Here is an 11,664-nt window from a genome sequence, read left to right as displayed (position 1 = left end):
ACAGTGTGCAGTCCGATCACAGCCAAGTTCTGTCAATCATATAAACGTCTATACAGTTTTGGAGCACCCCTATTGTACCTATGATTTTAATACGCTATTTATAGGCCTAAGGGTTTCCGAAAGAGCCCGTTGAAGGAATCAAGGAATCCCAATTAAAATTTACAGCTCTCTTAAGAAATCCGCCCACCGCACCAGATTATCAATGTCGCCAATGTTTTGTTCATAGCATGCATCAATATCAAAATATGCTTGTCAAAAAATTGCCTGTCAAAAGTTTCTGCCATGATGAACAGTGCCCTCTGCAGATGTCCCCCAATGGCGCAATTGATTCAACGCGATTGATTTCCAGAAAACACCATGGGGTTGGCTGGGTTTAGTTGGTTGGGATATCGAAACTGTAAGGTTTATAAAGCTTTATGCGCAAACTACTTAAAAAGGCGCCTAAAGTACTGTAGCCAAATGGGGTACAGATTAGGGTGACCCCTTTTATACCCGGAAAAAGTGCCTGGGTTATTTTAACCCGAGGACGGTAAAACTGCAACTATCCAAAATTGGGTTGTCCTTTACCCTTTGGCTTCGAATTTCTGTTAAATTCAATCAAAACTTGTGGTCATACCAGACTTAATTTAATTTGGCCGTGTATGACCACACATTTGGTTGAATTTAACATAAACTGCTTGGGTAAAATCATGGTAAAATTAACACATGCCCCTCCCCCCCCCCCCAAAAAAAAACGAAACCAATTTTTGTGTGTGTGACATCGCAATAAAGGCAGGCAATGAGTACACCACCATCTTTTCCTCAAAAAACATTGGTTAAAATGGTCAGAAATTGCCTCAGATCGCACCACAGAGCATGTAGAATCCAAAAAATTTTCGGGGCCCTTAAGCGGGCCCCGAACCCACGCCGTAATATTTTTTGACCCACTTTTTTGGGGACCAAATTTATTTGGGCCGCCCAAAAAATTGTGTTCTGGATCCGCCCTTGCCCCCCCCCCCCCCCCCCCCAATAATGTGTAAAGAGTGCCCCTTTTTGTAAAGAAGTGCTTTTTCTTCAACAAGTGCCCTTTTTAAAAAGAAGTGGTGCCCTTTTTATGCCATCGGCCATTCCGGGTGCCTTTTTTTTCCACGCATGTATCGCCCTGAAAAGTGGAAAAGGTTAGAGGATTGTAGGTCATGGTGGAGCACAGCACAGCAGAGTACGGTGGAGCAAGATGAAGCACAGTGGAGCACGGTGGAGCACGGTGGAGCAAGGTGGAGCAAGGTGGAGCAAGGTGGAGCAAGGTGGAGAACGGTGGAGCACGGTGGAGCAAGGTGGAGCAAGGTGGAGTACTGTGGAGCACGGTGGAGAACGGTGGAGCACCCTGGAGCAAGGTGGAGCACGGTGGAGAACGGTGGAGCACGGTAGAGCAAGGTGGATCAGGTGGGCCACGGTGGAGCAAGGTGGAGCACGGTGGAGCACGGTGGAGCACGGTGGAGCACGGTGGAGCACGGTGGAGCACGGTGGAGCACGGTGGAGCACGGTGGAGCACGGTGGAGCACGGTGGAGTACTGTGGAGCATGGTGGAGCACGGTGGAGCACGCTGGAGAGCAAGGTGGAGTAAAGTGGAGCACGGTGGAGTAAAGTGGAGCACGGTGAAGCAAGGTGGAGCAAGGTGGAGAAAGGTGGAGCACGGTGAAGCACGCTGGAGCATGTTGGAGCATGGTGGAGCAAGGTGGAGCAAGGTGGAGAACGGTGGAGCAAGGTGGAGCATGGTGAAGCACGGTGGAGCACGGTGGAGCATGGTGGAGCAAGGTGGAGCAAGGTGGAGCACGGTGGAGCACGGTGGAGCACGGTGGAGCATGGTGGAGCAAGGTTGAGCAAGGTGGAGTACTGTGGAGCACGGTGGAGCAAGGTGGAGCATGGTGGAGCACGGTGGAGCACGCTGGAGAGCAAGGTGGAGCAAGGTGGAGCACGGTGGAACACGGTGGAGCATGGTGGAGCACGGTGGAGCACGGTGGAGCAAGGTGGAGCAAGGTGGAGCAAGGTGAAGCAAGGTGGAGCACGGTAAAGCAAGGTAGAGCAAGGTTGAGCACGGTGGAGCAAGGTGGGGCATGGTGAAGCACGGTAGAGCACGGTGGAGCAAGGATGAGCAAGGTGGAGCACGGTGGAGCAAGGTGGAGCAAGGTGGAGCAAGGTGGAGAACGGTGGAGCACGGTGGAGCACGGTGGAGCAAGATGGAGCAAGGGGGAAGAACGGTGGAGCACGGTGGAGCAAGGTGGATCAGGTGGACCACGGTGGAGCAAGGTTGAGCAAGGTGGAGCACGGTGGAGCAAGGTGTAGCACGGTGGGGCACGGTGGGGCACGGTGGAGCATGGTGGAGCATGGTGGAGCACGGTGGAGCACGGTGGAGCACGGTGGAGAACGGTGGAGCACGGTGGAGCAAGGTGGAGCATTGTGAAGCATGGTGGAGCACGGTGGAGCAAGGTGGAGCACGGTGGAGCACGGTGGAGCAAGGTGGAGCACGGTGGAGCAAGGTGGAGAAAGGTGGAGCACGGTGGAGCAAGGTGGAGCACGGTGGAGCATGGTGGAGCAAGGTGGAGTACGTTGGAGCATGGTGGAGCACGGCGGAGCAAGGTGTGGAGCAAGTTGGAGCACGATGAAACATGGTGGAACAAGGTGGAGCACGGTGGAGCACGGTGGAGAAGGGTGGAGCATGGTGGAGCATGAGTACTGTGGCGCACGGGTGGAGGATGATGGAGGTTCTATGAGCACGGTGATCGGAGTAGAGCACTGACAAATCCCCACCTAGAAATCTCAAAAGAATTCCTGGAACACAATGACCAACATAGAAGGGGGAGGGGTCCCCTCCGTCGCATATCTTGCTTCACATGGTTACAATACGATCGACTCGCAACACCAGATGCTTGCTTGCAATAAGCTAGTGCAGCGAATAATTCTGAATCATGACAAGTAAATAGAAGTCTGTGTGCTCGGGGACCAACTAGTATGCTTTCCTTGTTTTGTGCGGGCACCTCTGGGCTATGACAGTGAAAATCATAATAGGCGTACCCAGGGGGGGGGGGGGGGGGGGGGTATTTACCCCCCCCCAAAAAAAAAATATTTCTGAAAGACTGCCCTTTTCCAATAAAATGCCCTTTTTTCCCCAGCGCTTACCCCCCCCCCCCAATAATTTTGTACGAGTGCCCTTTTTTTTTTATTAAGAAGTGCTCTTTTTCTGAACGATTGCCCTTTTTAAAAAAAAAAGAATTGTTGCCCTTTTTGTGCCAGCGGCTGTTCGGGTGCCTTCCCCCCCCCCCTTAATTTGACGCACTTATCGCCCCGAATAGCCCCATATATTGTCCATTAGTGTGAAAAAATGGTCGGTTTTGAACAACGCCCCCACCGACAGATGTACCAAAAAGTGCTTACATTTACGACGGATGTGCAAGTGCCCTTTTCGCAAAATTTTAAACACCCCCCCCCCCCCAAGCAAAATGACCGTGCTACGCCACTGAGCATTCGTTGGTTCTTATCACGTGAAGTATTGTGCAAGGGCTGGCTGTGCTCATTCCAATGGATTTTTCCTGCTCCGTCCATTTTCTGACTGTCAATCAGCTATATAGGACGTGAAACTATTTGCGTAACAACAATAATGGTCACATTTTGCACGGAATACCTTTACTATAAGTGAATGAAACACGCTGCAAAGCAGCATAATTCTGCACTGTAATTTATTTAAAGTTGTCATAATTGTATACATAAATTGCATGTCGACAAATATAGATTTTCCTTGCAGCTTTACATGCAAACCTGAGAAGTAGTATAGGTCCTACAGTTGAAAATACATTCACTCTTAACAAATATCAGAACTTAGAGAACTTTGCTTATATAGGCTATGTTAAGGTTACACGTAATACAAAGTCGCGGTTTAGCTAGGAAATCAAAAGATTATTAACAAAAATTTTCAAGTACTGTATATAAACGCTTCTATTTAAAAATTTTTTTACGGTTATTATTATTGTCGAAGGCTTATCTTTACAGATTTGTCATTTCTTTTTCCTCAAAATGAAATGATCTGATCCCCAGATTCAATACAATTAAACGCATGAATGAATGTTCTTATAGTAATTACTGGTTACCCTGTTAACAAGTTGCCTCTGGTCATATTGCGTATAAAAGCACTCTACCCAGGGTGAGTCTAAAAAAGCGAAACCCAAATGTCGAAACCATTGTTTTAGTGAAGTTCTGCATGTAGTCCTTTTAAAATCTAGAATACAAAAGCCCAATTCATAGGCTTTCTTTTAGAATGAGAATCATTTAAATGACTTATGTACTTTTCAAGTTACGGAATTTTAAACACAACCACCGTTTTAAAGTTCTGTCCCCGGATTACAAGAAGTAAGTGTTCTTCAGCAAACCGAAAACAAATCACATAGGGATGTGTGTGAATTGTTTTCGTTTTGCTTAAAGAACGCACACCTTTTTTTGTGATCCGTGGACAGAGCTGTAAAACAGTGGTTGTGCATAAAATTCCGTAACTTTAAAAGTGTATGAGTGATTTGAATGATTCTTAATTGTACTCAAGGAAAGCTTATGAATTGGGCCTTTATATCCTAGATTTTCAAAGTGCTATACTTGCAGAACTTTACTGAAACAACATTCCCGACATTTGGGTTTCGCTTTTTTGGACTCACCCTGTATACATAATTATAAAGGCCGTATCAAACATCGTTACTTTGTGGCTACAATTTCGGTTTGTGCCGTTGGCGCGTTACCGTTCCTGTTCTCAAAGTCAGGACGATTTGGCTTCTGCTTTCTTGGTCCCGTTAGTCACAGATTTGACTGGTCCCCGCGTCGTCACAGCATGCAAGAGAGCAATGGTTGCCAGCGGTGACACCCAATAGACCAATAGGTGCTCGCCTACCGGGTGATTGCGGCAGTTGAAGGTCAAGGCCGAGGCTAGGGCGGGGTTAAACATCATCCCGGTCCACTCTGCACCTATACAATGTATAAAATGGAACGAAAACATCAATCTTTTCCTTTTTTTAAGCGAGGCAGTCATTAATTTTCAAGCTGGTTCCAAGATGCTAGAATGAGTCTTTCGAAGGAGATGACTTTACCCATGCTTTACCTAATGCGATAATGACAACCTGGACGGCAGAATCGAAGGCAATGCTCCTCATTTTGCCTCGCGGCATCAGGTACTTCCTGGCGGCGAAGTACAACAGAGTGGCCAGGGCTTCTGCCGCTACGCCGCCCAGCAGTGAGGCGTGTAGCGCAGAGTTGCACTGCTCCTGTATCATGGCCTGCCACTTGATGCCGTGACGCGCCGTGGGGGCGGTACGCCAGAGACGCTTGGCGTACGGGAAGGCGAGCTGGCCTCCAAGTACCTGGGAGCAAGCTACGATAAAGAACAGAAAAGGACAGTATTGTAATTTGGTTGAAAAGACAAAACAGCTTGCAGTGAGGAATTAAATCAGTTATGTTTCATGCCCTATTACTTTTCATGCAACCAAGTATATAGTCATTGAACACAGCGCATGCTTCAGTTGTTAACGGAATGGTTGTCGTAATAATGTCAGGCATACGACTATATAGATGAGAAATAGGTGACCTGGTCTTACATGTGCTGATGGCATCCATGGCATCGACCTCCCCACGTAACCATGCCTGCCAGGCCAGACCCAGGTTAGCTGTGCAGTCCTTATCGAAGGTGAAGCCAAGAAGTACAAAGAGGAACCACAGGTAGACAACATAGGCCACCAAGCCGTTCTCCTGATGACAGAAGAGAAAGGGAATGGCTATGGCTAAGTTACTGCAAAAACAAATAATGGTGTTGATTAACCGTCAGGAGGTAAAACTAACTTGGTGAAAGCAATCACATGCATGTGTTCACGCGCGTTACCTAATGAAACGCATTCTTAAATGAAAAGTTTATTTCGATTGAATTTAGTCTCTCCTTGTATGTACCCTTTAAACTCGGGAGCGCCCATCTCATAATCTCAGTAACGGATCTTCCGTTATAGTGTGTGATGATTATTTCTTGATCGGGCGCACCGCACTGTTGGCGATGTGCAACTTCGCCCTGAAAACAACCGAGGTGCAGAATAATATGTGGGTCTGGTGAAATGACAACACAAGATTTTCTTGTGGGGAACATTCTTCTGAGCCGATGCTTATATCTCTTTATATGAGCAACACTCTACTGGACCTATAGTCAGAGAAGAAATTATTTCAGTCGTAAAAAGTACCTGTTATTACTGGAAAAAATAATCCTAATTATTATTTTTTGCAAACAAAATGTCTGCACTGACTGACAATTTTAATCAGTGAGATTTCGTTTCAAAAAGGCATCAAGGTACTGGCATTCCTTTTGGTAAAAAAAATATACAGGAGCTACAGGAACTTCGAAGGCCTATATAGCCCCAAATTTGTTCCCGAATGCTTCTTATAAAATGCGTCCTTCTCCATCATGCGGCGTGCGTACTACCGTTCACAACCCCGATCAGAGGCGCATCCAGAAGTAGTCAAGGGGGCAACTTGGTACTTCTTTTGGTTTCTGGTATTGGTAAAACAAAACAAAAACAGTGTTTAGAACCACCGGAGAGCACTCGGCGCACAGGCTCCATTTAGTGCAGAGAGCCCTTTTTGTGCAATCTTAAAGCGCCCTCACCATAAGACACGGCCCACGGTCTTAACGACTAATGTACTTTTCAATGACTATTTGGCAGATTTTAATGTCATAACGTCAGCAGATGAAAACATCTTTTCATTAGTACGTATGGGTTGCTGATGTTACATGAAACTACTTCAAGCTCGAGAGTTTAATGAAAATGGTCTGGGAACGAGATAAGAAGGTTTCAGAATATCCTGGATGTCCGCGTCCGAAACCTACAGGTCGTTGACCCGTATCCGGACCCCCCCTTCCAAAATTAATACATGTAGTTCCCTCCATCCATATCGTTCTCCTTGCTTGCTGTTCAGTATCTTACCTCCATGACCACATCACCTTCCAGCATTCCCGTGACTAGCTGGAACGTACACACGATCTCCCCGGCATACCTTCGTGCGCTGCCCCCCGCTGGTAATCGCCTGATGAGACGGCGAGCGACGGCGCATATTAGGGTAGCGAGGAGAGCAAACAACACGGCCCCGTAACCGCCTGGCAGCTCCGCCATGTCAGACGATACACCATAGATGAACTAAATCAGTTATACTGGATAACAAATAACGAAGACTACCCGCTTAATCTTTGGTCACGCTTCGACGATATCTCCGTCGATAGGTGATGATGTAACACAGAAGAGAAAAAAAGTCGATGTCTATTTCGCATTGACAGAAGTATTCGGGGTGGTTCAGTGACTGCGCAGCGCACAGTTGTATAGTTATTTGACATTAAGTTCCATCACATCTCCCGTACTTCGATATATAGACAAATATACACGCACATTGTTTGATGGCAGGCAGATGGGCTGAATAATCCCGGCAACAGGTGTTATTTAAATACTCGTGATCTGACTGTCAGTCAGTACTATAAAAACGCATATAAATATCTGGACTTTGATCGTTCGTTGTCAATGAGGAATCGATTCTACAATGTACATGTAGGCCTTTAACATAGAGCCTGTTCATGCTTCAATGCAAAGCGAAATCGTTACAGCATGGAGGTTACAGGTAACGACGAACATCACAATTGAAACTTCAATAATTGTGACGTCATAAAATTCGCTTAGCTTTCGCTTCCGCGTATACCGGTGTCATATGGAATTTGGACTCCTATGAAATCTGGTCTTATTTTTCCTTAAATGGACATGGACTCTAAGTAAGCAGTATGACTCGAGTCGACTCGAGTCACTGCGAGCAAATCTCGAGTCCTTCATTAGAATTAAGATTCCACTTGACTCGAGCGAAGGCTAATAGAATCGAGTCCCCAAAATAAAACCAAAACTTTGCGAAAAAAAATCTGCAATGACAATTATAGTGCAAAATGTATGTTCGAGGCACTTTGCTACAAGGCGCTACAAATATAATTGTCTCCTCTCTTGCAATGGCAATTGCCCCTCAAAAAACACAAGTGCCCCTCTCGCATTAACAAGATTGTGCACCTTCTTGAGATGAAAAATTTCTCCTCGAAAGCACAATTTTATTAGTTCCCCGCTCGCAACAGTAAAATTGTGCCCCTCTCCATGGAAACTGGCCTTTAAAAATAATAGTGCTCCTCCTCACGCGAATAAAATTGTCACTGAGCTGGCCATCAAAAGCAACAGTGCCCCTCTCGCGATAAAAAAAGAAGGTATCTCTACATTATAGTCAAATTCATGGGCGGACCTATAGAGGGTACTGGCGGGGCGGAGGGTGTGCGGTGCGCCAGGAAAATGCGGGTTGGGGGGGTGTTGAGTCCACTCGGCGTGACTTCGTGTGGGTTTCGGTATCGACCAATGGAAGCCGGGGAAAAGGGTGATATTTACTGCACACCATGGATAGGAACCTTAAAAATATTCGTGAGGCTTGAAAAGATTGACAGATATTACAAACACCAGCTACAGCTTTGATAAATTGACGTACCCAAGCCTATTTTTCCAATTTCAAAGAAAATGGTACTGACCATATCAAATCGATTTTTAGCACATAGTTGCATGATCATTAGGGAAGCAAACCCTGAAAGTTGCATGAAGATACGGTCTTCCAAACGGCAGAAATTGATTTTTAAAGCATTTTCGCCTGCGAACATCAACTTGTCCGTGTGCATGTTGTTTTATTCGAAATAAAGTATTATGTAACCTTTGGAAATCGGCCTTTGCAACCACATGGCTGTTAAGCCGAGCAGTGGCGCATTAACTACGGGGGCATACGGGCACGTGCCCCCCCCCCCTCCCCCGGATGTCTGTGCCCCCAGTCGCCCTCCCCCACCGACCCCCGTGCTTCGCCGTGACATGACGCGCAGTAAGCTGGCAGATTGTGCATGTCTAGCATACATGTATTATACATGTATATGCTAGGGCTGAGTCAATTTAAATAATTTGAACATTCGATTAATTGGTCATTCCAAATTCCCACAAAAGCAGAAGTATGCCATATTATACATGTAGTTAACGTACGTGTGCACGTTAATATGCCAATGTGATTTCTTCCCAGGTAAGTCAGGTATATAAAAGCAAACAGTTTATCTTGGGTCATCATTAATTGACGATTAATTAATCATCAGAGAAGGAGGTGGAGTGAACGATTCCTTGTTTGCACAGGGGACGTATTAAGCCGTGAACCCCAAACACGGCGGGTGGCGTCAGCCAATGTGACTCTCCGACCCTTAACTCGCAAAAGGAATCGAAGATAAATGTCACGTGAGGCTTCTTGAACTAGTCTACACAACGGTGTGTTTTCTAGTCATTGTTGAGGATAAACAAAACACTTTTATTTTAATAACTCTCACCTTTGCCACCTAGGTTTGAGGAATGGTTTTATATCATTTCAAATAGACTTATTCTCAACAACCATAAACTCCAAGAACAATTCCAATGATATTTAATGTATTTCATCAATGGGTCTTTGAAGTGTTTATGCATATTTACATTTTAATTTTAATCGTCATTTAAGTCTTGTTCCATTGCCTTATTTACAAATCCATTTGAATCGCAAACCATTTTTGTGGAGTGGATGCTTGTTTATTTCTAAATGTTGATGAGCTAATTACCAAGGAATCGGAAAGATGTTAATCGGAAAGAACATTCAAAAGTAAACATCCACACAAAAGTCAACTATCCTTTAAAAACTTTGCGTTTTTGTGATATTAAGTGCAAGAACGAATTCGGGGTCCACTTTTGCGACCCCCCAAAAGTCGGCTTTTCGTGCTAGTTGTGATTTCAGCCGTAAAGTGTTCGCCTTTTGCGGACGTGTAAAAACCACATTTTGGCATTGGTGCAGTGTGTAATATTTATGCGACAAACACAACGTGTATCGTATATTAAATGAAAACGACATGAAAAACGTATGCGCATACTCCGTCGTATCCGATGTAAACATCCGGGGTGGTTCCCGTTTTTCCTCGGGAGCGGTAAAACATTCGGTTGGTTTCCTTTCAACCAAATGTTTGATATGGGATAAGTAAACAATCCAAAGCAGGACATTTCGGGGATTTCAGGACGCACTGCCCCTGGGCGGACCCACCACCTAAGGGTCACACCGCCCTACACCTACCTTTCAGACTCTAAAAATATTAGACAGATTTATTCTGTCATGATGACGTTTTCGATATTGAAAGTGTACTTCATCTGCCCGTTTAATTTCGTTCTTATGAGAATGTGTCCCTTCCATTTGGAAAGTGTATCGGCCTGCATTGGATGACATGTCAAAATGTTTGGCAGCAAATACTGAAAGTCATTGTCGGCTCTTTTGGTGCGCTCGAAATTTCACAAGTCAACTTCTTCAGCAGTTCGCTCGGAACCCAGGTTTCCTCGTTTGATGTCTCATTCAAAAGCAACTTTTGCATTTAGCCTCTAATTAAAATAGCTTCTAATTAAAATTTAAAAAAATCCGGGTGGAACTCGAAAATAACACTGTTTGAAATGTCGCTGTTGTGGCGAGCTCATGGTGTGCGTGCAATTCCGCTAAAACATTCATGGATTATTCAATTAAATCATATTTTGTTCCCAAGTGCCATATTGTCACTCGCAGGGTGTTCTCCATAATAATCTAATCCTGATCTATTTTGCAGACCGAGGGTACATTCGCATTGCAGTTCCACCACGGATGCCACTTATCCGTCGAGATGGTGTACAATGTGCAATCCCCGTATCCATACCGAACCGGTGTAGTGGTGCTTCCATACCAGTAGGAGAATGCCGTGGGATCGCTGCCGTCTTCCCACGTCGCCGTCTGCGCCGTGCTGTCCAGACGCATCCCGATCCAAATCTCCTTCCACTGCCCCCTGTAAACGTTGCTCACGAGCTGCGTGATGAAGTCGAGCTCCTCTTGGCTGTTGATCGACACCAGGTGTGCCTCCTTGCGGTACGTCGACAAATCCAGGCAGTTTTGCTCCGCCATGTCGTATGACAGCCCTTCCTTGTACAGCCGGTAGCAGTTTGTTCCAAACGGTGTCCATTGGAAAGGGCATATGTTACAGAGTGCAGTCACGACACCAATCCGGACACTTAGGAGAAACAACAGATGGATACGGTTCCTCATATTATGATTGCACATGTACAGGACTTTTTATGTAAGCGAAACAAGCGTCTTTGGTAAAAGATACTAAAGCGAACCGTCTCACGAGATGGCATGAGGTAAATGAGCAAAGCGCGTGAAGAGCTTGATACTATATTAGTCCGATTTGTCGTGGTGGGGATCGCAACGCGCGAAGTGGGGAACGCGCTTAATAATTGAACGCATGCGTGGGTGTGGTAGGCCAATGAGGATCCTCGTACCAAACCTCGTTAATTTGCTAAATGGCTATGGTATTAGTTGATACGTCACTCAATAACTCACTCGGCCGCAAGAACACGCAGAGCAGCTTCGCTTGGTCGACCCAGCGTATCAATCCAGGGTATCTTGATTTGGGCGGCTCATGGGCCTTGTTCTGAGTTGATACGTGAACAGTAACAACTCGTTTATATGCGCCCTTGGGGTTCATTAGTTTAACGAGAAGCTTTGCGGCTGCCTCACTGCATGCATGACCGATCGATTCCCTGT

The 11,664-nt window shown here is 45.9% G+C and overlaps 3 protein-coding genes across 3 annotated transcripts; all 3 read right to left on the bottom strand.

Moving 5' to 3' along the window:
• Positions 1-1,069: 1,069 nt before the first annotated feature.
• LOC119743669 (extensin-3-like) lies at positions 1,070-2,365 on the bottom strand. The gene has a single exon (XM_038220050.1). The coding sequence runs from the start codon at positions 2,363-2,365 to the stop codon at positions 1,070-1,072; it is 1,296 nt and encodes a 431-aa protein (XP_038075978.1).
• A 2,297-nt stretch (positions 2,366-4,662) lies between these two features.
• On the bottom strand, positions 4,663-7,569 carry LOC119745049 (aquaporin-12-like). The gene is made up of 4 exons (XM_038221275.1): positions 6,975-7,569; positions 5,607-5,757; positions 5,114-5,383; positions 4,663-4,980 (listed from the first exon to the last, which is right to left on the bottom strand). The coding sequence occupies exons 1-4, from the start codon at positions 7,158-7,160 to the stop codon at positions 4,775-4,777; spliced, it is 813 nt and encodes a 270-aa protein (XP_038077203.1). The 5' UTR covers positions 7,161-7,569; the 3' UTR covers positions 4,663-4,774.
• Positions 7,570-10,185: 2,616 nt separating this feature from the next.
• On the bottom strand, positions 10,186-11,442 carry LOC119745039 (snaclec alboaggregin-A subunit alpha-like). Its single transcript, XM_038221267.1, has one exon. The coding sequence runs from the start codon at positions 11,176-11,178 to the stop codon at positions 10,672-10,674; it is 507 nt and encodes a 168-aa protein (XP_038077195.1). The 5' UTR covers positions 11,179-11,442; the 3' UTR covers positions 10,186-10,671.
• Positions 11,443-11,664: the final 222 nt, after the last annotated feature.

The sequence above is a fragment of the Patiria miniata genome, unplaced genomic scaffold, assembly GCF_015706575.1.
Source record: "Patiria miniata isolate m_02_andy unplaced genomic scaffold, ASM1570657v1 HiC_scaffold_12, whole genome shotgun sequence".
In the NCBI taxonomy this organism is placed as follows: Eukaryota; Metazoa; Echinodermata; class Asteroidea; order Valvatida; family Asterinidae; genus Patiria; species Patiria miniata.
This window is presented reverse-complemented; position numbering and strand designations above follow the sequence as displayed.